At 43.8% G+C, this 24,097-nt stretch overlaps 2 protein-coding genes and 2 non-coding genes across 6 annotated transcripts; all 4 read left to right on the top strand.

Moving 5' to 3' along the window:
- The first annotated feature begins 99 nt into the window (after nt 1-99).
- On the top strand, nt 100-9,914 carry CCT6A (chaperonin containing TCP1 subunit 6A). The gene is made up of 14 exons (XM_030871876.3): nt 100-339; nt 787-850; nt 2,270-2,404; nt 3,265-3,438; nt 4,211-4,314; nt 4,925-5,035; nt 5,267-5,426; nt 5,511-5,593; nt 6,255-6,351; nt 6,664-6,811; nt 7,235-7,368; nt 7,975-8,077; nt 9,259-9,331; nt 9,591-9,914. The coding sequence occupies exons 1-14, from the start codon at nt 203-205 to the stop codon at nt 9,661-9,663; spliced, it is 1,596 nt and encodes a 531-aa protein (XP_030727736.1). The 5' UTR covers nt 100-202; the 3' UTR covers nt 9,664-9,914.
- LOC115861392 (small nucleolar RNA SNORA22) lies at nt 2,999-3,132 on the top strand. The gene has a single exon (XR_004042776.1). It is a non-coding gene; the product is annotated as a small nucleolar RNA SNORA22 (small nucleolar RNA).
- Nucleotides 6,860-6,999, top strand: LOC115861390 (small nucleolar RNA SNORA15). Its single transcript, XR_004042774.1, has one exon. It is a non-coding gene; the product is annotated as a small nucleolar RNA SNORA15 (small nucleolar RNA).
- Nucleotides 9,915-10,117: 203 nt separating the features above from the next.
- SUMF2 (sulfatase modifying factor 2) lies at nt 10,118-23,741 on the top strand. Of its 3 annotated transcripts, none has more exons than XM_030871881.3 (9): nt 10,118-11,191; nt 14,012-14,168; nt 17,338-17,452; nt 17,886-17,930; nt 18,296-18,446; nt 19,663-19,718; nt 21,875-21,959; nt 22,127-22,271; nt 23,519-23,741. In XM_030871881.3, exons 1-9 carry the CDS (start codon nt 11,047-11,049, stop codon nt 23,601-23,603), a joined length of 984 nt encoding a protein of 327 aa, XP_030727741.2. In that variant the 5' UTR covers nt 10,118-11,046; the 3' UTR covers nt 23,604-23,741. The 3 variants fall into 3 exon arrangements, with proteins under 3 accessions (XP_030727741.2, XP_060141195.1, XP_060141196.1); XM_060285212.2 differs by having other exon boundaries at nt 18,173-18,446; XM_060285213.2 differs by lacking the exon at nt 22,127-22,271 and having other exon boundaries at nt 18,173-18,446; nt 23,519-23,694.
- The last annotated feature ends 356 nt before the right edge of the window (nt 23,742-24,097 follow it).

The raw sequence follows: 24,097 nt of genomic DNA, 5'->3' as shown, positions 1-24,097 counted from the left end.
GGGCGGGGCTACGTGCGGCCGCGACCCAATGAGTGGCACCGGCCGACCCAAGGCCCAATGGCGGCGGCGCGCGGGCACGCTGGAGGCGGGCCCGGCGCGCCCGACTTTTCCAGAAGACCCGGATAGCGCTTCACAGCCACGCTGAACCGGCTCTGAGCTCTCCGGATACCGGGTTCCCTCATTTTCTTCTGCTGGGTCAGCTATGGCGGCCGTGAAGACCCTGAATCCCAAGGCTGAGGTGGCCCGAGCCCAGGCGGCGTTGGCGGTCAACATCAGCGCGGCCCGGGGGCTGCAGGACGTGCTGAGGACCAACTTGGGGCCTAAGGGCACCATGAAGATGTAAGGCGGGGCTGGCGGGGAGGGCTGGGCTGGCATCGCGCACCTCGCGCTGTCGCGGGCCTGCGCCGGGGACTGAGGCCTAGAGCCCGCCGCCTCCGGGCCTCTGCGCTCGCCGCGGCGGCCTTTCTTCCCCGCATTGTCCCGGGTCGGTCCTATTTCTTGCCCTGGCCGTTTCCTTTGGTGGTCGATGCCGCCTCCGCCGAGAACAAAGCTGCCCGCGTGCGCTGCGCGGCCCTCGCCGCCCCGCGCGCTTGGGACCTAAGAGACCCTGAGGACTGTTTCCCAGACGGGAGGGGTGGGCATTGCACCATTCCTGTTACCGGAATTAGAGAACCAACCCTTGGCCTCAGCTCCTGAGGATCTGGGTAAAGCCCGATTTTTATGGGCCTCTTAATTTAGTCTCTATTGAAAAAGTCACACTGTGATTCATTTCTGCCCATTGAACAGGCTTGTTTCTGGTGCTGGAGACATCAAGCTCACTAAAGATGGAAATGTGCTGCTTCATGAAATGGTGAGAGGCTGCTAGACTAGGTCCAAAATGTCTTGGTTTTCCGTAGTACATTTGATTTGTAGGAAGACTTTTACTGTTTTACAAAGTAGGAGAAAATCATATTCATTCTTCTCAACAGGTAGTTTTCCAGACAACAGAAGAAGTAGAAAAAATGTAATCAGTACTGTTGTTGACAGTAGGATACAGTGAGAGCCCTGGAATCTAATAAACTTCCTTTTGAATCCCCTGCCCTTGCCATTTAAAGCCTTCGTTAAAGGGTTTTAATTACTAAAATTCTAATAAAAACTGAGAGCAATTGACATAATCAGGGAAGCAAAATGTGACAGGATGGTTATACTTTTTCAAACAGCATTTCTTTTGTTATATCACACTTCTCCACCACCAACTGGAGGAGAAATAAAACTACCATTTTTAAAGTCCCAGTGATTAAGAATCTGAGGTTAACTGAGAAGAGCAGTCATTTTACTCATCCCTAAGTTTCCAAAACCTAACAGTTCAAATCCTAGAAAAGGAAATGACTTGCCTATGTTTTGAGTTTAGAGTAAAATTTAGAGTTTTGATAATAGCATATCATGCCTTCAACATTCCAGGTGTTTGTAAATATCTTCAGTAAGGAATAGCTAACCTAGAAGGTGTAGTTTTTGTTCCGTGGCTTAAGTGGTGGCCTGTGCTAGCAGAGAACAGTAGGAGCCATAGTTAGTTTAAACTTGATGTCAGAAAAGCCGTCTCTACATGACTTTTAAATTTTCCCTAATTGAATGATAGTCTGCTTAGATTCTTAAAACTGTGAGTGTCCCCAAAGACATAAAAGACTGGACAACTGTACAGGATTAAAGGAGTATAAGAAGACAAAAGCAGTGCAGGAGCCATGTTGGAGCCTTTGTAATTAAGAATCTGTGGGTGACAAACAATGAATATTCTGTTTTTCCAAAACCTTTCCAGAGTTACTTAGCATCCACTGATGATCTTTGCTAAAGAGGCTAAGTTTTTCTTTTCTTTTCTTTTTAAATTTTAATTATTTGTTCAGTGCCAAGTAAACTGGGCAGCCAGGCTTTCATTTGAAAGGCACTTGGTTTATTCTCACAAGAATCTTAAAATTGTCATAAAGAGGCATGCATGGAACATGGATTTGAAAGTATTGTTCTTGTTAGTTCTATCCCCTTGAGTTAACCTTAACTGGGTCTCACATTTCCTCATTAGTAAAGTGGAGATAATCTAAGAAGGAAACAAATTTATATAGGAAGGTGTTTCTGTCATCATAAACTGATAGCTAATGATGAGTTTTTAATCAGAGTAATATGTAGCTGTACACTTGGGCATTTTGTGCAGATAGATTAGCCTTTCACACATTTTAAGGTATATTTGGGCTGTTTTCATTTTTAAGTTGTTCCACGAATTTTTTTCTTTCTCTACCTGCAGCAAATTCAACACCCAACAGCCTCCTTAATAGCCAAAGTAGCAACAGCCCAGGATGACATAACTGGTGATGGTACCACTTCCAATGTCCTAATTATTGGAGAGCTCCTGAAGCAGGCGGATCTCTACATTTCTGAAGTATACATGATTCTCGTGTTTCTGTGATATTTTATTGTGTATAGGAAATAATCTTACTTTTACTTATAAAAACTGATGTGCTAGTGGTAACTGAGGCCATATAATAGAATGTAAAGAGCATGGGGTTAAATATGGGAACAAGGGTCTGTATCCTACTCTGACACAAACTTACTATGATCCTGGATGAGTTGAAGAATCTTCCTTGGCCTGAAATGTGTTTTTTATCAAGTTGCATTGCATATACAGTTTTTATATGCCTATAACAGATTAATAATTGTGATGTAGAAATGGAATATTCAGGATTAGGCATATTTTTAAGGAAAAAGCTAACAAAAACCTTGAATTTAAATAAGAATACTACAACTTTTTTAGCCCTCAGTAGTTCCAAGGTTAAAGCAAACCTCAGTGAGTACTAATCTGATGTTAGGAAGAATTCCTGGGAAGAGAGAGAAAGCAGACTCTTAGTCTCCCTGTTTATTTTATTAGTAAATGGTGTGAATTAATTTCATATCACCTATAGGAAAGATATAATGGTCCTATTGACTGCCAGTTGTTATGACACAGTATTGAGTTTTGGGTGTTATCCCTTGTGGTTTGCACAGTGAACACCCAAGTGTGCTTTATAGTTCCCTTGGGTTTGACTCTGTGCTAGAGCAATGTCTGTTCTTTTCCTCTGCATTGAAAGGACTATTTATCCTTTTAAATGTATTCAGAAAGTCAGCACATTATATTAATTGTGTTTAAGGGTATGAATGATCCAGAATATCCCTTCATAAATTTGCTTTATCGTGAGCTATAGTTGCATCTAACTGAAGGTCTCTGTTGTTAGTGGCGGTTTTGTAATTGTGTGTTTATTATAGGGTCTTCATCCCAGAATAATTACGGAAGGATTTGAAGCTGCAAAGGAAAAGGCACTTCAGTTTTTGGAACAAGTCAAAGTAAGCAAAGAGATGGACAGAGAAACACTTATAGATGTGGCCAGAACATCTCTACGTACTAAAGTTCATGCTGAACTTGCTGATGTCTTAACAGAGGTATGTGTTAAATTTGATATGTGTCTGGTACATTACATCTATACTGAAAACCCCTGGCAACTGGAAACATCAGTATTCTTACTAATTCCAGTTATAGAGTGCCATCTGAAGTCTTCACAGTACCATCCTGTGTGGAGTAAGTAGGTTCATTTTTGTGGCAGTGATAACCTGATCTGTGGCCCTAAAAATAGAAAAAATAAGTAAAGTGAGAAAATCGTAATAACATACCTGGCCAGGTTATGAAGGTATAATCAGAGCTTTCAGTAAAAGAGGTTTCTAAAATGGAGATTTCCTTATTAAAAAGCCACTAGTAGTAGAGATGTCAGTGATTCTTTAGGTAATTACACATTGAGGTTTCAGAAATGTAGATGACTTCAGCCCTTTACAAATAATGCATTCTATTAGTGTGTAAAAAAAAGACTTGGGGGGCTTCCCTGGTGGCGCAGTGGTTGAGAGTCCGCCTGCCGATGCAGGGGACACAGGTTCGTGCCCCAGTCCGGGAAGATCCCACATGCCGCGGAGCGGCTGGGCCCGTGAGCCATGGCCGCTGAGCCTGCCCGTCCGGAGCCTGGGCTTCGCAACGGGAGAGGCCACAACAGTGAGAGGCCCACGTACCGCAAAAAAAAAAAAAAAAAAAAAAGACTTAGATCAGTACAGACATTTTTAAAGACGAGAAGCTGTCTGCTTTAAACTTTTCTGAAGATTAAACAAACAACATAAGTGTCTCAACTTCTGCTAGTCAAATTCATTGAATGGTTATACTCTGTTGCAGGCTGTAGTGGACTCCATTTTAGCCATTAAAAAACAAGATGAACCTATTGACCTCTTCATGGTTGAGATCATGGAGATGAAACATAAATCTGAAACCGATACAAGGTAGGTGGTAGAATGCTATGAAATAAAGAGTGTTTACAAACTCGAAGGAGTTTATACAATACATATATTTTGCCTGTTTTTTTTTTTTGTCTTTGAATTAACGTATATTGCCTAGATGAGTATTTCATTTACTCAGTAGTATCTGTTTCCTCTTGAAATGAAGTTAATGGTATGTATTTTTACATAGAATGATTCTGGATAGTCAACTACATCAGTCATTTGGCATTTATTGAACAAAGCATATGGGAGACTTCAGGGAATTTTAAAGAAAATTATTTAAAAGACCTAGTTTGGAAGCGTTTTTTAAATGAGGTGATCACAGTTTAATAGCCTACCAAACTTGTGACTATTTCTCTGCAGAATCTTCTGCACAAGACGGGGTTGTTACTTTCATTTGAATGGCTTGTTTTTGTCATGTTCTGGAATTCTGCTTTTTCACAATTGAACCTTGCTACGTATTACCCAAAAGTCCTGTTCAAATAGCTCAAGAAATAAAGCTGATTGTGTGAAAATTATCAATACAGTCTCAATTCATTGTTTTAGTTTTGTTAGCATATGTTACACCCCATCTGGAAATCAATAAGAATATAATTTTTATGTGTTGTAACAGCTTGATCAGAGGTCTTGTTTTGGACCATGGGGCACGGCATCCTGATATGAAAAAGAGAGTAGAAGATGTGTACATCCTCACATGCAACGTGTCATTAGAATATGAAAAAACGTGAGTTTATATATATCTCCTTAAAAATGGAAGAGAGGTGGAAGAGGTTGATATTTGGGGTAAGTCACTTTTTTGTGAGAATCAGTTTCCCGGCTGTACGGACAATAATGCCTCGATGGGGTTTCGGAAAATTACAGGAAATAGTCTCTGAAAACGTACCAGGGGTAGAATTGGAGCTCGGTGACTATTTGCTAAATATTTCCTCCCCTTTCTGTAACTTCCTTTTTTTAGAGAAGTGAATTCTGGCTTTTTTTACAAGAGTGCAGAGGAGAGAGAGAAACTAGTGAAAGCTGAAAGAAAATTCATTGAAGACAGAGTTAAAAAAATAATAGACCTGAAAAAGAAAGTCTGTGGTGATTCAGATAAAGGATTTGTTGTTATTAATCAAAAGGTGAGAAATTTTGTTTCATAAACTAGTGTGTATCTTTTTATTTTAAAGGTAAAATATTGAAACATTTTTTGTTGTTGTTAACAGGGAATTGACCCCTTTTCCTTAGATGCTCTTGCAAAAGAAGGCATAGTAGCTCTGCGCAGAGCTAAAAGGAGAAATATGGAAAGGTACGGATACAGATTATCTGTGATGTGAATTTAACTTATTTTGCAAGTTAACTTAAATTATTCCTTTTTTTCCTCTTATTTTTGTGATTTTTCTTATTTTTTATTGCGATAAATATACATAATATAAAATTTATCACATTACCTGTGTTTTCCAGGATCACATTTCTTTTTAAAGATAATATTCCACTGTATGGGTATATACCACATTTAGTTTCGTTTATTCCTTTATCTGTCAGTGGACATTTATTTGGGTTTCTGCCTTGGCTGTTGTGAATAGTGCTGCTATGATTGTTGATATACTTGTTTTATTTTTAAATGATGACCTATACCGTACATATTTTTCCATGTCAAGAGACAGCATCAAGGGTTTCAGAGGAATACTTTCTTCCAAAGAGCTCACCATGATGAAGAGCTCTGTGCACCTTTAGATTTCATATCAGAGGAGTATTTGCTGACTTAAGAGTGGCTTAAATGGAGAGTTAGGAGAAAAGACCAGTTTTCAGCTAGTTGGTGGTGAATGGAAAGGATTAAGCTAAAATATATTTTAGAATATAATTTTCGCATGTAATTCTGATAAAGATTGCTTTCTAAAAATATTAATCTCTAAACATAACTAATAAAATCCCTTCTGCATCTCCCTTAAAACACTTGAATATTTCAGGCTGACTCTTGCTTGTGGTGGGGTAGCCCTAAATTCTCTTGAAGACCTAAATCCTGATTGTTTGGGACATGCAGGACTTGTCTATGAATATACATTGGTAAGTGTATTTTCTTTACAAAATAATACTACTTTTTGACTCATGAATTCTTCAGTAGTTAAAAATTCATTCAAACTTCGGATGATATTTTTGCTTTGTTAATATACATTTTGATGATTTATATGTAGTAATAAGCCATTGATGGGAAAATCACATTTCTTTTATGTGACTTTTTAAAAGAAGTTATTTGCTTTAATGTGATCAGTGCTGTGCCCTATTAATATGCTACTTATTCCTTCATAAGGCCCTCTCATTTGGTCATTCTTTGCACAACCGTATCCTGGTTTTTGAAAATACTGTCTCTTCACACAGGGAGAAGAGAAGTTCACCTTTATTGAGAACTGTAACAATCCTCGATCCGTCACATTATTGATCAAAGGACCAAATAAGCACACACTTACTCAAATCAAAGATGCAATAAGAGATGGCTTGAGGGCTGTTAAAAATGCTATTGATGATGGTAAGATCGTCACTGTATTTAAATTATATTCTTTTGCTAGTCTAAAAGGCATGGCTGAATACTGTGTTCTTTTTATCAGTAGTTTACACAGCCAGACACCATGCAAAAGTAAAGTTTTACCTTTAAAATGGCTATGATGGTATGCTAAGTTTTTTCATGGCATGCTGTTGTTAAAAGAAGGTACAAATAAATGAACTAATACTAAGAGCTTTCAGGATTTTCCATGTGCTAGTTAAATCATTCTGCTGTTTGATAATGTTGCCTGTATTGCTTTCAAATGTAATACTAAAATTGCTGTGGTTATACTGAATTCTCAAATTAATGGATTTCCTGTGTGTTTTAATTTATATATTTTCTTACAATTGCCCATACAGTTTTATTTTCTTTGTAGCTTAGCATTTCTCTCTTCCTCCCACCCAACAGGCTGTGTAGTTCCAGGTGCTGGTGCAGTGGAAGTGGCAATGGCAGAAGCCCTGATTAAATACAAGCCCAGTGTAAAGGGCAGGGCCCAACTTGGAGTTCAAGCATTTGCTGATGCATTGCTCATTATTCCCAAGGTGTGACTGCTTTAACTGTTTTCTAAACTACACCAAAATGATTCATCTGATGAAAACTTTTTGCTAATGTGGGTTTTTTCATAATGTGGATTTTGAATAAAAAGGGTTCATCAGTTTTCACCCTAACACTAGAACAGGTATTTCTTATTATCTGAACGTATTGGTTCCTCTGGAGGGGAGGCTTGAATATCTCATGTTTCAGATGGCAAGAGATAGCTGTTTTAAGAGGGTTTGCAGTGTGCGGGTACAAACTTGAGATGGCAAGAGATAGCTGTTTTAAGAGGGTTTGCAGTGCGGGGGTACAAACTTGCTTTTTGTTTTTGTTTTAAACTAAGGTTAATACTGTGATTTTTCTATTGTATGCTTACTTGAGGGTACAGTTTATGACCAGTGTATTGCCGGGCTTGGGGTGGATTAGTGAGTTGGTTGGTAATGTATATCTAGTCATTCTCTAAAGTGAACATAAATACCGGTCTGTTTTCACTTATTAAAGGTTTGGTTTTTTGTTTTGTTTTGTTAACTATTAATTGGAAATACTGTTCATTTGTTACAGACTTGACTATCTGTTATTAGGTCCTGTCTTTTAAATAAATTTGTTTCCTTTAGGTTCTTGCTCAGAACTCTGGTTTTGACCTTCAGGAAACACTAGTTAAAGTTAAAGCAGAGCATTCAGAATCAGGTCAACTTGTGGGTGTAGACTTGAACACAGGTAAGGAGGATGTGACTATTTGTAGGGGGTGAACTAGATACTATAGGTGAGGTAAGACCAGGAAGGACAAAAAAAAATGGGAGAGAGAAGAATCTTGGAGTTGCTTTTGCTCTTTGACACCAGTGCTATCCGGGATCTCTGGGTTCTAAAGTATGACACAAAAATGTAATGACTAGATACAGAAATAAAGGGAATTGAGGAGACATTTGAATAATTTAGAAGAGTACAGATTTGTTGATATTGCTGAGTTGTGGTAGGTGGTTTGGGTTAATGTTGAAGGGTTTCATGTTGAGCTTGCTTTACTGTTTTTTATCAGGGACTTTGATTAAAATGATACATTTCATGATCATACTCATGGGTGAAAAAAGGCTGAGGATAGCAAAAAATGCAGGAAGAGGGAACCAAATCTAATAAAATGAGTGAAACCCTGATCTTAGGCCAGTGTAATCCAAATTATACAAGTACAAAGTGGAAGAGAGATAACTGAGATACATCTGTGCAGTATGTGTAAGACCTATTGTGAACAGCATCATTCACATTCAAGTTAATATAAAAGGTTTCTTTTTTTTAAATTAACTTTTATTGTAGTATAGTTGATTTACAATGTTGTGTTAGTTTCGGCTGTATGGCAAAGTGAATCAGTTATACATATACATATATCCACTCTTAGATTCTGTTCCCATGTAGGTCATTACAGAGTATTGCGTAGAGTTCCCTGTGCTATACAGTAGGTTACTATCTATTTTATATATATATATAGTAGTGTGTATATGTCAGTCCCAGTCTCCCAATTAATTTAAAAGATTTCTGGAATGAGGGTAATGATAAGCCTGTTTTGCCAGATTATAGTTCAGGTGCTGTACTTTAATATGGATAAATAGGAACGTCTCCAGAAAAACAGATGTTCAAAAATTTGATAACCAAATAGAGCATTCCTATCACTGGAAGCATTCTAAGTAGAGGTCAGTTGCTCATCAAAGCTGCTGTGCACAGGAGTCATGGTCTGGAGTACAACATTGGGCTAAATTGAGGAACTTTGGGTTCTCATAGATAATACTGGAGGAAATGAGTGACCATTGATGAGTGAAGCAGCACAAAATACTCTTATTAGTTCTTTCAGACAGTATTCTGATCATATGACCTGCTCTATATGATTTTAAGAATACTGGGTTACTTTTCAGGTGAGCCAATGGTAGCAGCAGAAGTAGGCGTATGGGATAACTATTGTGTAAAGAAACAGCTTCTTCATTCCTGGTAAGTTTGGGAAAGCCAAAATTATAACATTTGGGGAATATTCATACTCTTTAAAATTGGTATGTTTAATTTTCTTTCCATAAGAAAAGGTAATCAGTCAAAGGCAGCAACTAAGTGAGCCTTCTGTGTATGGAAAGCAAAGGGGAAACCTGACTGGATATAATTTGTGCAATTTAGTTGGAGATTGAGTTGAATTGTGAGTTGAATTAGAGTTCATACCTCAAACCTGAGTAGTCTGATTTTTTTCCCCCCTTTTCAGCACTGTGATTGCCACCAACATTCTCCTGGTTGATGAGATCATGAGAGCTGGAATGTCTTCTCTAAAAGGTTGAATTGAAGCTTCCCTTGTATCATCTGAATCATGAAGATTCTACAGAGTGATCCTAAGAATATAGCTATGGAAGTTTGGTCCAAGCTTCAAATGATTTTCAAAGGATTTTCTTTTCCCATATAAAAAAAGGAGAGAACACTGGCATCTGTTCAGATTCTGAAGTTCTGAAATTATAATTACAATATTTTTTAAATTGCACTGTAGTGTACACATACAGGCCATACTTACCAATAAACAGGATGTTTTGCTTTAGCTTCAGTGATATAAAAATACATGTTACATAAGCATATATTATCTATCGTATTAAATATTCCTTGAAAAACATTTTAATGGTTTAATCTTCTAATGAATGTATTTTAATTTATCTCCAATAGTTCCCCGTCATTAAGCATTTAAGTTTTCAATTTTTATGCTAGTTATAAGTAAGACTTAAGTAACTTAAGGTTTTGAAAGCATTCCTGCTTCCTTAGTATAAATCCTTTTGAGCAGGGGTACCCCCAGCCCCTGGGCAGAGGACCAGTACTGTTCAGCGGCCTGTTAGGAACCAGGCCGCACAACAGGTGAGCAGGGAGCAAGCAAGCAAAGCTTCATTTGCTGCTCCCCATCGCTTGCATGACTTCCTGAACCATCCCCGCCCCCCTCGAAAAACTCTTCTGCGAAACCAGTCCTGGTGCCAAAAACGTTGGGGACAGCTGCTTTTGAGTAATAAACACTATTGGATAAATTGGACTTTTCATGCTTTTGAAGTAGCTTTGCTAAACTGCTTCCCAGAAATGTTACGTTGTAGTGAGTAGAAAGATGGAAATAGAGTCAAGGGAGTTGAAAGAGCTGCAAGTCTAAAGTGGCAAAATAGGAAAGGCAGAGGTTAAATACATGGCTGAAGGCGTAGTGACTGAGGACCAGGTGAGGTAAGAGATTTTCAGGCAAGACGGTATTTTTGCACATCGGAACCTTGCTTAGGCTGATATCCCTCCCAAACCCTCTAGTGTCCTATTTTTCTCACCCAAATTACTGTTCTACATGTTGCTACAAAATACAGTAGGTATATTTGAAGACCTTGAAAGGGATGTTGTGTTGCTAAGCTTTGCGTTAGGACTTCGCAGTTGCCTACAGTGAGCGTACAATAAATTGGAAGTTGAAGCCTTTTCTGTGATCTTGCGGTGGTACTCCAGGGCACAAAAGGGAAGGAAATCAGTCCGTCCAAATGTTCACAAGCTAAAGAAGGGGCTTCTGGAATGGCAGGGTCTCTCGACCCCAACGCCGAGAAAATTGACTTAATTACCTGGCCCGGCAACACTGGAGCTTCGGCCCCAGGACTAATTTCTAGGTGGGGCCGCGTAGAGGAGTAGTGCGCACGCGCGCGCAGGGCACGGCCGCCGACGTGATGCGCGCGGAGCGCGTGCGCGGAGGACCCGCACGGTGGCGCGTCTCCTCGTGGGGCTCCAGGGGTCGTGCTCTCGGCATGGGCACCTCGCTGTCGCCGCTGCTGACTCTGCTGTCCCTCCTCTCCGGCCCGTGGCTCGAACTAGGTCAGTGTGCTGGCCTGCCCAACTGCCCCTGGCGCCTTTCGTCCGTGGAGGCAGGAGAAAAAGGGTGGGGCGCTCGGCCCCTGCGGGGAAAGAGACGATGGCCGGTCTGCCAGCGTCCTGCGCTATCTTGCAGCGGCCGGAGGTGCCTCCCAGAGGCGGCCAACTTGGCGAGGTGTATCTCACTTCTTCTATAGTTTTAACTTACTCTGGAATCTTTTGAGCATAAAAAAAGAATAAAACGATCCTCTCCCGTCCACCACGTACCCGTTGCCTAGTTTAAACGGTTGCCAATTTATGGCTTTAACCTTGCTTCTTTGGGACCCTTCCCACTTTCTCCTTCCCCTGGGAAATTCATTTTGGAGTGAATCGAGGCACGATACAATTTTATTCCTCAATATTTAACTTGAATAGCCAAAAAGACAAGAAGTCACGGGAAAAAAAAGTATCACTCACTTTCCCACCTAAAACATTAACCGTACTCCTTAACACCATTAAACATCCAGTTAGTGTTCAAGTTCACCTACTGTAAATGGTTTAAAATTATAGTTTACTAGTTGAATTAGTGTCTGAATAAAATTAATATATTGTTAGTGTGTGTGTGTGTGTTTTGTTTTGTTTTGGCTGTGTTGGGTCTTCATTGCTGCGCGTGGGCTTTAGTTGCCGCGAGCGTGTGTCCCGGCTTTTCATTGCGGTGGCTTCTCTTGTTGTGGAGCACGGGCTCTAGGCTCATGGCCTTCAGTAGTTGTGGCACGCAGGCTTACTGGCTGTGGCTCAAGGACTGTAGAGCACAGGTTTAGTAGTTGTGGCGCACATGCTTAGTTACTATGCGGCATGTGAGATCTTCCTAGATCAGGGATCGAACCTGTCGCGCTGCATTGGCAGGCAGATTCTTAACCATTGCGCCACTAGGGAAGTCTCTGTGTGTTGTTTCTTAACTCCCTTTTAATCTGAGAATTTCCTGCTTTCTTTATTCCAACGCTCATCCCCCTTAAAGTGGACGAAATCATGTGTGAGTGTGTCAGAATGAGAATGAGAAAAGGGGCAAAGATGGGATACTGGGGAACATGAAAAGATGAGGACTCTGCCTTTAGAGAAATTATAGTACTTAGACACTGTTAGGTAGAAACATAACAAAATAGTATGTCAAGCCAGAGAAGTGTGACCTTTTGAAAATAGCACTGACCTGGAAGTAAGGAGACCCGGGTTTCTCCTGTAAAATAGCTCTTTAAGTCATTTCCCTTTTGGGTTTTGGTTTTCCCCTGTCATATGAGGGGGTTGAAATAAAGATCCTTTTAATTCTATGATTTTTGGAGGTATCCAAACAGGAAGTGTAAAGCAGTTCATTCAGTCATTTGATGATAATTATTGTGCACTTGTGCTAGGTGCCAGGGATACACTGGCAACAGATGTAGTTCTTTTCTTTCTGGAGCATATGATATAATGGTGAAAATCATTACGAATTGATAAGAGTTCAAACGAGTGAAAAGGAAGAGTCAGAGAAACATGCGCAGTAGTATGGGTAGAAAGTTGATAGATGTGTTTCAGAGTATAGTGTCTAGATTTATCTCGCTGGGACAAAAGGTTGTCGTGCAGAAGAATAGAGAGGTAAGGAAAGGAACTAAACATTTGTTGAAAACCTACTGGGACTTACCTGGTGGTCCAGTGGTTAAGACTCTGGGCTCCTGATGACTTCCCTGGTGGCGCAGTGGTTAAGAATCCGCCTGCCAATGCAGGAAACACAGGTTCGAGCCCTGGTCTGGGAAGATCCCACATGCCACGGAGCAACTAAGCCCATGTGCCATAACTACTGAGCCTGCGCTCTGGAGCCTGTGAGCCACAACTACTGAGCCTGTGTGCTGCAACTACTGAAGCCCATGCACCTAGGGCCCGTGCTCTGCAACAAGAGAAGCCACCGCAATAAGAAGCCTGCGCACCACAACAAAGAGTAACCCCCGCTGACCGCAACTAGAGAAAACCCGTGCACAGCAACGAAGACCCAACGCAGCCAAAAATAATAAATAAATAAAATTTAAAAAAAAAAAAAAGACTGTGCTCCCAATTCAGGGGGCCTGGGTTTGATCCTTGGTAAGGGAACTAGATCCCACATGTATGCCACAACTAAGAGTTTGCATGCCGCAACTAAGACCCGGGGCAAACAAAATTAATTTTTTAAAAAAAGAAAGAAAACCTACCATGTGCTAAACATTTCACACATTATTTTAATACAGCCATGCATTTGAGTTAGATATTATCCCCATTTTGTAGATGAAGAAATTGAAATCCAGACTAAGTAATTTGCCCAAGGTCACCCAGCAAATTAAGTGACAGAACAAGAATTTAAAGCCAAAATTTTTTTAAAAAATAAATTTATTTATTTAATTTTGGCTGCGTTGGGTCTTCGTTGCTGCACGCGGTCTTTCTGTAGTTGCAGCAAGCGCGGGCTACTCTTCATTGTGGTGTGTGGGCTTCTCATTGCGGTGGCTTCTCTTGTTGGGGAGCACGGGCTCTAGGCGTGTGGGCTTCAGTAGTTGTGGCACAAGGGTTCAGTAGTTGTGGCTTGCGGGCTCTAGAGCGCAGGCTCAGTAGTTGTGGCACACAGGCTTAGTTGCTCTGCGGCATGTGGGATCTTCCCAGACCAGGGCTCGAACCCATGTTCCCTGCAATGGCAGGCAGATTCTTAACCACTTTGCCACCAGGGAAGTCCTAAAGCCAAATTTTTTAAGCTTCCATTGTTTTTTTCATTATAGCATTATGAGTTTTACATATGATCCAAATATTGCCACTTCTTTTATATATATTAAACTCTTTTTTTCTCTGCAGGGAATGGGCAGATGACCAACATGGTCCAGCTACCAGGTGGGAGATTCCAGATGGGAACGAATTCACCAGATGGCAGAGATGGTGAAGGACCTGTCCGGGAGGTGATGGTAAAACCCTTTGCCATCGACATATTTCCTGTCACCAACAAAGACTTCAGGTACATCCAGTGTTCTTCCAGGAGAAGTAAAGGCTATTCTAATCTTCATAATATTTAAAAGGAGATTAGCTTGTTCACTACCACATATCATCTTTGCAATGGTACAGTGAGATAAGTGTTATCTACGTTTTTAAGATGAAGAATCTGAAGTCCAGGGACTTCCCTAGTGGCACAGTGGTTAAGAATCTGCCTGCCAATGCAGGGGACACGGGTTCGATCCCTGGTCTGGGAAGATCCCACATGCCGCAGAGCAACTAAGCCCGTGCGTCACAACTTCTGAGCCTGTGCTCTAGAGCCCACGAGCCACAACTACTTAAGCCCTCACACCGAGAGCCCATGCTCCGCAACAAAGAGAAGCCACTGCAATGAGAAGCCCGTGCACCACAACGAAGAGTAGCCCCTGCTCATCGCAACTAGAGAAAGCCCGCGTGCAGCAACGAAGACCCAACGCAGCCAAAATTAAAAAAAAAATATATATATATATATATATATATATCTGAAGTCCAGATATTAGTGGCAGAGCTGGGCCTGGAACTGAGATCCTCAGACTCTTGAGCCAGTGGATTGTCCAGCGCACTGGGCATAGCACTGAGAAATATGAGCAGAAGTCAGACACTCAACAGAAACCTCTGCAACAGGGGAGAAGGAATTGGGAGAAGGGTCATAGTAGCTGAGAGTCCCTTAAATTCCCTTTACATTTACTTAGGGAAATGGCATTTTTTCCAGAATCAAACATTTTGGTTCCAGCTTAATCTAAGAAGCCATGTTGAGCTGCGTCAGTGTCCCCAAGGTGATGTTTTGGGCAGGTTAAAGTAGAAAATGATCCAGGACATACCTATAACTACCTTCAAATGGTAGAGGAGGGAGTATATAGGGAGGAGAGGGAAAGGAAGAGGAGGGGATGGGAAGACAATAAAGCAAATGTGAGAAATGACTTTAATGTTACATTTGTGGACTTAAAACTTTTCAGGATAAAAAGTTTTGGGGAAAATTTGATTCAGGAGACACAGGCTGAAATAAGCATAAGGATTGTCAGTATACTCCTCAGGCCTTTTGACTCATTGCTTCCACCTCTAGGGATTTGTCTTGAAGAATTAAAAGTTGCCCAAAAACATTTAGCTAAAAAACGTTTAGCTATTGATACAACGCTAATACATTTACAATGTCATCTTGTAAACAAATGTTAACAACTTATCACTTACTTAAACCTATTGTATCAATATAACAGACTACTTAGCAGCCCTTAAAAATCCTGTTGTCAAAAAGAGATAGTTCTGAAGTGTTAAGTGAAGAAAGTAGGTTACAAAATACTAAATAGGGTATGATCCCATTTTTTAAAACTATATGTATAGAATGTATATGCATTAAGAAAGACCTGGAAGATGCAACGTGGCATTAGGTGACGGATTCTGCTCATGTTTTTGTAACTTCCAAAGGAAAATGATTACAGGAAGCACCTTCTGAAAGCTATTTAAAAATCCTTGGCTGTGGGGTGAAGGGGGAGAGAATATGGACAGGTATATCTTAGTTGGTATGATAATGGATGATTTTAGTTTTTTTCTTTTTACCTACCTCTGTTTCCTTGTTTTTCTATAATATGATGTTACATATGCTTTAAAAAAATATTTTTAAACAGGAAAGTTATTAAAATCAAAGGAGAAATCACTTCTGATGAGGCTTGCACCGCATCATGACAACCAGAAATAGCTAGCTAGGTAGATGCATTCTTTTTTTTTTAATTTAATTTTATTTATTTATTTTTGACTGTGTTGGGTCTTCGTTGCTGCGTGTAGACTTTCTCTAGTTGTGGCCAGCGGGAGCTACTCTTCATTGCGTAGGCTTCTCATTGCGGTGGCTTTTCTTGTTGCGGAGCACAGGCTCTAGGCACGCGGGCTTCAGTAGTTGTGGCTTGCGGGCTTTAGAGCGCAGGCTCAGTAGTTGTGGCACACGGCCTTAGTTGCTCCGCAGCATGTGGGATCTTCCCGGAGCAGGGCTCGAACCCGTGTTCCCTGCATTGGCAGGCGGATTCTTAACCACTGTGCCACCAGGGAAGCCCTAGATGCATTCTTTCATATTTTAAATTGACCTTTTATATTATGGAAATATAATGTCACCTCCAGGAAGCCCGTAAACTTTGCTTAGAACCCATAATCTGTCTTCGCCTCTCTGGTAAAAGAGTCTCAAACCGTTCAGGTGGCAGAGGTTGGTAAATAGCTGTTGCTACCAAATCTCATCTCCTCCTCCATTCTCAATGTCCCTTTGATGGGTGAACGATGTCTTCTCATATCAGAGGTCTAGCACAGATGGAGTACACTTAGCCCAGTGAAAACAATCCATCTTACCCTGGAAATCTGCTTGCTGAAATTTGCTCAGCCATACCCAACTATATGAAAATCCATTCTAAAATCTCGGCAAGTCATTTTTGTTTGACTCAATCTCCCTCATCTGTTAGAGGGAGATAATAACCCCTGTTCTGCCTCCCTCCTGTGATTGTTGTGACATTAGGTATGTGACGAAGACCTTTCCGAAGAGAGACCCATTCCCACCCTTGAATCTTCTCAGCAGCTTTATTATCTCCAAAAACTGGAGGTAACCCAGATGACCTGCAACTGGTGAATGGATAAACAAAATATGGCCTATACATCCAATGAAATACTACTCAGCAATGAAAGGCAACAAACTGCAAAAAAAAAAAAAAAAAAAGGAACAGGGATGAATCTTGGAAGCAGTATGCTAAGTGAAAGAAGCCAGACCGCCCCCCACTACATACTACTGTATTATTCAATTTATGTGAATGTATATTCTGGGAAAGGCCAAACTATAGAGACAAACAACAGATCCGTGGTTGCAGAGGCACAGGGGAATTTTGGGGGGTGGTTGATGGAACTGCTGCTCTGTATCTTGATTGTGATAGTGACTACGTGCTTTGTCACAACTCACAAAACTATACACCAAAAAGAGTGAATTCTCCTGTTTGTGAACTGCACACACAGCAACAGATTTTAAAAGAAAATCTGCTCAGGCTCTCAGGTGAATTCCTTGTAGTTCATGAAAATTCTGTGATGTGTGACTAATAGGATAAGGGTGTATGAGGTTTTCTGGAACAGGAGAGGGTGAGGGTGGAGCACAGAACCCTATTAACTAAACCGTATGAAACATCTCTTTTCAGGGAGTTTGTCAGGGAGAAAAAGTACCAGACAGAGGCTGAGGTGTTTGGGTGGAGCTTTGTCTTCGAGGACCTTGTCTCTGATGAGCTTAGAAACAAAGCAACCCAGAAAATGCAGGTAAGAGAACCTAGGTTTGCAGCTGAGGGGATGGGAGTGGGACCTAGACAGAGAATCCTGTGGGATCTGGGGTCCCCTGGGCCACAGTAGAGAATCAAACCTGAGAACCAGAGGCAGGGAGGAAGCAAGAGAGACCCACGCTGGAAGAGTCAGATGAACACACACTCCCAGGAAGTTCACCCTGTGCTGGTTTCTGTATAGAGAGACTCTGTAAAGATGCAGACATACACAGCGTTCAGTATACTCCCTGGACCAGCAAGAGAACCTCTTGAGAAGCCTCCCTCCAATACGGGTGGTGAGATTTTGGACACAGCCTCACTTGGACCACCTGAGTCTCAGCCTGAAGTCTCTGCTTTGCCTACTGGGTGTCAGTCAGGAAGGTGCCCTCGCTGGGTCAGAGCATCTTTTTAGTCATGTTCCTTCCTTTTTGCAGTCTCTCCTCTGGTGGCTTCCAGTGGAAAGGGCATTCTGGAGGCAGGTAAGGGTTGGTTCCTCTACTTTGTTTTCTCCCCCTGTTGACTCTTGGGAGGCCTGGCTTCCCTAGACCCTTGCCCATCTAGAAATACTGAGTTTAAAAGGATGACAGAGAAATTTTAGGGAAGCAGCCAAGCCACCCTGTTTTCTCTGCCCTAATCCTTTTACCCCTGGCCCATCCCATTTCTCCCTTTCGTCTCATGTTTAGTCCTTCTTTCTGACTCTGGACCTCTCCTCACTCACCAGGCTCTCTCTTCCCACTTCCTTGCTCCATCTGTGGTAAAAGTTGAACTCAGGCACCCTAAGCCTAGCCTTCCTCAGACTTCCACGAGCTCCCAGAAGCTTGTCTCACTTCATCCTGGCTATCAGCCTGCAGGTCCTGGCTCTGGCATCCGAGAGAAACTGGAGCTCCCAGTGGTACACGTGAGCTGGAATGATGCCCGTGCCTACTGTGCTTGGCGGGGGAAACGGCTGCCCATTGAAGAAGAGTGGGAGTTTGCTGCCCGAGGGGGCTTGAAGGGTATAGAGATGCCAAGCGATTTCCCTTTATTCTTTCTCCCCATCCTACCTTGCATGGGGGGCTTTAAAGGGTGGGATAGGTTTGTGCTCCCTAGAGCAGTGCTTCTTTTTTAAATTTTATTTTATTTATTTATTTTTGGCTGCATTGGGTCTTTGTTGCTGTGCACAGGTTTTCTCTAGTTGCAGTGAGTGGGGGCTACTCTTCGTTGCGGTGCGTGGGTTTCTCATTACGGTGGCTTCTCTTGTTGCGGAGCATGGGCTCCAGGCGCACGGGCTTTGGTAGTTGCAGCACACGGGCTCAGTAGTTCTGGCTCACAGGCTCTAGAGTAAAGGCTCAGTCTTTGTGGCGCACGGGCTTAGTTGCTCCGTGGCATGTGGGATCTTCCCGGACCAGGGCTCGAACCCATGTCCCCTGCATTGGCAGGCGGATTCTTAACCACTGCACCACCAGGGAAGCCCCGAGCAGTGCTTCTTACACTGTGTAGTGATGGACCAGTTGTTGGTGTTATTTCTAATCCATCTCAGACCAATACTTCCATAAAATAGCGTAAAAATTAGTAACTGGAAAATGAAATGAAAAAAACAGACATATTTTTTTAATTATTGGAGAGTCTACAGACAAGTTCCATTTCAATAAGTATAATCAGAACAACATAGCATAGGGAAAAAGAAAAGGATTACCTATACTGTATACCTTTTCCATAGCTGTATAGGGATTAATATAACATTGCTATTTGTTTATAACTTTGTTAGTTTGCAATCCTAGCTAAACAGAAAGTTAGAGTGAAATAGCAATTTCCCATATTCAACACCTCTACACAGTCTTTGAATGAACACTGGCTATTCCAATAGTCAAAGTTATTAATGTGATAAATGAGGTTGCTTGTTCATTTATCCAGTCTTAGTCTAAAGAACAAGTTTCTCCATGCTTACTCTCAATTTCTGTACTTATCCCAGCGTGAGCTGGTAACAAATAGTTTGCAGAATGACATTGGTCAGAACCACACCTAGAATTGTCCTGTCGTGGAGCAAATCAGAAGCCAGGGCCTCCGAGTGCAATACTGTGAGTGGAAGGGAGGGGCGTGGGAAGTAAAAGTAAGTAATCTTATTCTTCTGTTCTCATCACTTCCTTTCGGTTGCCTCGCTCTTTCTACCTTTCCCTTCTTCCCCAACTCCTCACCTCTCCCTCCTCCGCTGTCTCCTTGCCCTCCTGGCAGGTCAGGTTTACCCCTGGGGAAACGAGTTCCAGCCAAACCGCACCAACCTGTGGCAGGTAAGACACACGTTCCTCACTCCTGTCCCTTCTCAGAGTGTTGATTGAGACCTGCTGTGGGCTAGACACTGTGTTAGGCTGTGGGACTCAGAGGCCTTCGTGTTGTAATGGAACTGAAAGCTGGTAAAGGGGTAAAGCAGAAGACAACGTGGTGGGGCTATATAGTGAAGATGTGCAGCGTGTGCTGGGGGGTGTGCTGGGAGTGTGCTCTCTTGTGCTGCAAGAGCAGGGCGTGACTTCACAGTGAACATGCCATTTGAGCTGACTGAACCGGAGTTTGCCATGAGAAAAGTGGAGGAAACAACATGCATGTCAGCAGTGGATAAGGAAAGGGTGCTGTGTGTTCAGAGACATGCCAGACTCGGAGAGGCTAGCACACAGGGAAACAGGAGGTATAGGAGATGAAGTAGGCAGTGGATTGGAGGCAGATTATGAAGGACCAGGGGTGCCAAGATGTGGTTTTAGATTTTACCCTCCAGGCAGTGGGGAGCCGACAGAGGTCTTGAAACAGGGGAGCGACAACATCATTTTGATTTGAGGGATGCTGATTGTTGAAAATTTGTGTGGGATCAAATGAAGTAGAGCTGCAGGAGGTCTCTGAATCCGAGGCTGCAGCCATGGCCCAGGGATGTGAACACTTGCATGAAGTGGAAGTGAAATCGAGAGGAAGCCAGGTGGGAGACGCCTGCCTGAGAGGAGAGACAGGGTTTGGTACTTCGCCAAACATGGAGGAGTGGAAGAGAGAAGGACTCAAGCATGAATCCAAGCTTGGGCAAGAGGGTGCTGGTGTGACCATTATCCAGAATAGATAATATGCGTGTTGGGGGTCAGAGGGATAGAACTTGGTCAGTTTAGGATCAGCCTAGCTTAAGCTGCCTTTGGGTCATGGATATGCTCAGTAAGAGGTTGAAAGTATGAGTTTGGAGCTTAGGACAGAGGTCTGGGTCAGAGCAACTGGTTTGGAGTCAACAGCGTACACTGTAGGCAGGAATGACATCCCCCAAGGGGACTCTGCAGCATGAGGGGAGCCCAGCACCAGCATTTTAGGGTGAAGCCTTGAAAAGGGCCTCAGGGGTAGACTGACCTTTTAGATGATCTTGGGATCAGAGCTTTGCAAAAAGTCTTATCTGACTTATTCACCATGGGATCTTTGTTAAATTAACTGTTTTGAGTCTCAGTTGCTAGCTTTTTTTTGGCTGCATTGGGTCATCGTTGCGGTGCGCGGGCTCCTCATTGCAGTGGCTTCTCTTGTTGTGGTGCATGGGCTCTAGGAGTGCAGGCTTCAGTAGTTGTGGCACATGGGCTCAGTAGTTGTGGCTTGTGGGCTCTAGAGTGCAGACTCAGTAGTTGTGGCACACAGGCTTAGCTGCACCGTAGCATGTGAGATCTTCCCGGATCAGGGCTCAAACCCGTGTCCCCTGCATTGGCAGGTGGATTCTTAACCACTACACCGCCAGGGAAGTCCCAGTGGCTAGCTTTTTAAAGGGAGAAAATACTTGCCTCACAACCTGGTCAGGATTAAAAACATAGATGTAGCAGCCCTAGCACATAGTTGGCGATGAGTAAATTGTAGCCCCTTCATCTTCCCTTTCATAAGATCAGCCCCCATAGAGCAGGGGCAGCTGAACTCCAATTTCAATGAGAAACAGAAAGAACAAGTTGAACAAAATGCGTCAGCAAATACAGGTTACTTTTCCAGAATGTTGGCGGTAAAAAGCAGGAGGTGAGGAAGGCAGGGTCAGAGCAGATGAGGGAGAGTTAAGCCTGCTGGTGATAGAAGGGAAAGTGATGGTACAGGGGAGCACAGGATGAGCGTCTCGTTCCTGAGGAGACGGGTGCCGGTCATGGAGGAGGGGAGGCAGAGCCTTTCTTCTCAAGGCACATGGGGAGGAAGTCGAGAAAGTGGGAGTGGGGCAGGCTGGTGTGGACACAGGGGAAACGACACATTTCCTAATCCAGCCAGGAGATCATAGTAGAGGACACGAGGCAGCTAGTTAGGGAGCTCAGGGTGGGAACCTAGGGTCACTGCCCGTGCCCTTTCCCTACCGCAGAGGATACCGCAAGATGGCCTTGGTTTAAGCTCCTCTGGGCAGGTGGGAGCAGCTGCCTTGGGACGGGATGGTAAATCTTTGAGGCTAAATTTCTCCCTCCCTCAGGGAAAGTTCCCCAAGGGCGACAAGGCTGAGGATGGCTTCCACGGAGTCTCCCCGGTGAACGCTTTCCCCCCACAGAACAACTACGGTAAGATTGCTCGTCGGGTTGCTGTCATGTCAGCGTTCACAGCTCGGCTGGTGGGATGGTCCTGCCTGAAAAGTGAGGTGGAGAGAAGCAGCACAGGGAAGCATTAGCTCCCCAGGGCCATCGGGTGGCGCTCCCCAGCCTGGGCCAGACCCGCCGCTGTGCTTCAGGGCTCTTTGACCTCGTGGGCAACGTGTGGGAGTGGACAGCGTCACCATACCAGCCTGCCGACCAGGACATGCGTGTCCTCCGGGGGGCGTCCTGGATCGACACGGCCGATGGCTCTGCCAATCACCGGGCCCGGGTCACCACCAGGTGAGGGGCTCGGTAGCTGGGGGCTGAGGGTCTGGGTCCTGGTCTCCCAGAGCACAGGTGGCACCAGATCTGGCATGGCCGCCGCTGCCGTGCCTCCCCCTCCACTGGGGGCTGTGGGTACAGAAGAGAAAGCAAGCCACACTTGCCATAGAAAGCCAAGAGCCCGGGACTGCTGGTGCCTTTTCCTGCCAGCTGTCAGCCCCAAGGCAGACTCTGTGTCCAGCATCTTAATTATGTGGTTTCCCCTCTTGTCCTCCGAGCTAGGCTTGCAGAGAGAGGGAAGTGGAATGGCCACATCGATAGGTCATGGCCAGGGGTCATGGAAACATTGACTCTTCCAACGAGTGTGCACATGAAAAGTCATTTTCTACAACCGTTTTGTCTTACAATCAAGAAAAACTAGGCTCAGGGAGGTCCTGGAGCCTGCTCATTTCACACAGATGGCTAGTGGTGGCACCTGAATGGTGGAGTCCCCGGCTCCCGAGTCCCCTTCTAGGACCCTCCACCTTGTTCATCTGTGGATTTATTTTGGTTAATCTCCCTGCAACTCCTCCTGCTCCTGGGTTCCGGAAGGACTGTCGAGAAGCCACTGTTCCTGTGGCCTCAGGGTGTCAGGTTTGCAGGCGTTTCTTTGATACACTGAGCCCCTGGATTTTCCTCACCTTTTTCTTTAGGACAAAGTAGTGGAGAAAGTATTGGCCTGGGGACCAGGAAACTGGGTTTGCCACTGATTCTGTTGTGCCACTAAAGCAGTGGTTGGCCTTGGGCAAGACATTTAAATCTTTCTAGTGTCTGACTCTGGGTCTGTGAGATGGTGAACAAAACACACCTTCCAAAGCAGTAAGGGAAATGGCAAATGAAGGAATACGTGTGAAACTTCTCTGGAAAGTGTGAGGTACCGATTGGTGCTATGATAGTCTCACTTCTTGCCGACAGGCTTTTTTTGGCTGAGTTATTCTAAACTACTGACAGTCGAAGTTATTACTTGTGGCCTTTCCTTCCTTCCAGTTCAGTCTCTCAGGACCACCCTCACTTCCTCCACCCAAGGTCCCTTCTTACCCCCTTCCCCCAGGAATGGCACACCCTCAGGCCCTACCCTCACACACCAGACTGTGTATGCCCCCCCCACCAGTCCCCAGGCGCCCCAGACCACAGCAGGCCCTGGGAGCTGGAGCAGGAGAGTTGGGTAAGGCCCTGGGTCCCTTTCTCAACAAATGTCCATTCTCTCTCCCCTTCTCTGGTGGCAGAATGGGCAATACTCCAGATTCAGCCTCAGACAACCTAGGCTTCCGCTGTGCTTCCAGTGCAGGCCGACCACCTGGGGAGCTGTGAGCAGCCACACAGAGATGAGGAGAGTCCCCCGTGGCACCCGTGGCACTCCCTGGCCACATGCCAAACACAGCCAAACTCGGGACTGCGTCCATCCCCTCCCCCCTCCCTGTGGCAGACACCTCTCCCCCGGGCAGGAAAGGACCCTGACCTCCACGGAGGGGCACCACTGTCTCCTGGAGAAGGGGCCCAACTTACTGATTGTGTCCAGGAGCCGGACGTTTCTCTTAGAGGTCAAATACTGACCGTATGGGGGCCACATACTCAAAACATTTGGGGCGCAGTGCTCTGAAAGGCGGTTTGTGAAAATATTTTAAATCTGCTCCCTCCAACTTTCTCACTGTCTGACCCGGGGACCTGACATTGTTTGCTCAAGGCAGAATTTCCCCAGGTCTCCTTGTTTTCCCAGCAAGTTGCTGTAGAAGGAAAATGATTCCTTCATTTGCCTTATTTGTGGGGTTTCATGCACCTCCGAGGGAACCTAGTTTCCACCGTAT

This window comes from Globicephala melas, chromosome 15 (genome assembly GCF_963455315.2).
Source record: "Globicephala melas chromosome 15, mGloMel1.2, whole genome shotgun sequence".
Classification (NCBI taxonomy): domain Eukaryota; kingdom Metazoa; phylum Chordata; class Mammalia; order Artiodactyla; family Delphinidae; genus Globicephala; species Globicephala melas.
Note: the sequence above shows the minus strand (reverse complement) of the source record. Positions and strands in the feature narration are given on the sequence as shown.

Excerpts from the sequence above, each read along its gene's own strand:
- CCT6A (XM_030871876.3), top strand. The coding sequence starts at position 203 with ATGGCGGCCGTGAAGACCCTGAATCCCAAGGCTGAGGTGGCCCGAGCC. Across the intron at positions 3,439-4,210 it reads TTGCTGATGTCTTAACAGAG|GCTGTAGTGGACTCCATTTT; the intron begins GTATGTGTTAAA and ends ACTCTGTTGCAG. Across the intron at positions 5,036-5,266 it reads TCATTAGAATATGAAAAAAC|AGAAGTGAATTCTGGCTTTT; the intron begins GTGAGTTTATAT and ends TCCTTTTTTTAG.
- SUMF2 (XM_060285212.2), top strand. The coding sequence starts at position 11,047 with ATGCGCGCGGAGCGCGTGCGCGGAGGACCCGCACGGTGGCGCGTCTCC. Across the intron at positions 17,453-17,885 it reads AAGCAACCCAGAAAATGCAG|TCTCTCCTCTGGTGGCTTCC; the intron begins GTAAGAGAACCT and ends TCCTTTTTGCAG. Across the intron at positions 17,931-18,172 it reads AAAGGGCATTCTGGAGGCAG|GCTCTCTCTTCCCACTTCCT; the intron begins GTAAGGGTTGGT and ends CTCACTCACCAG.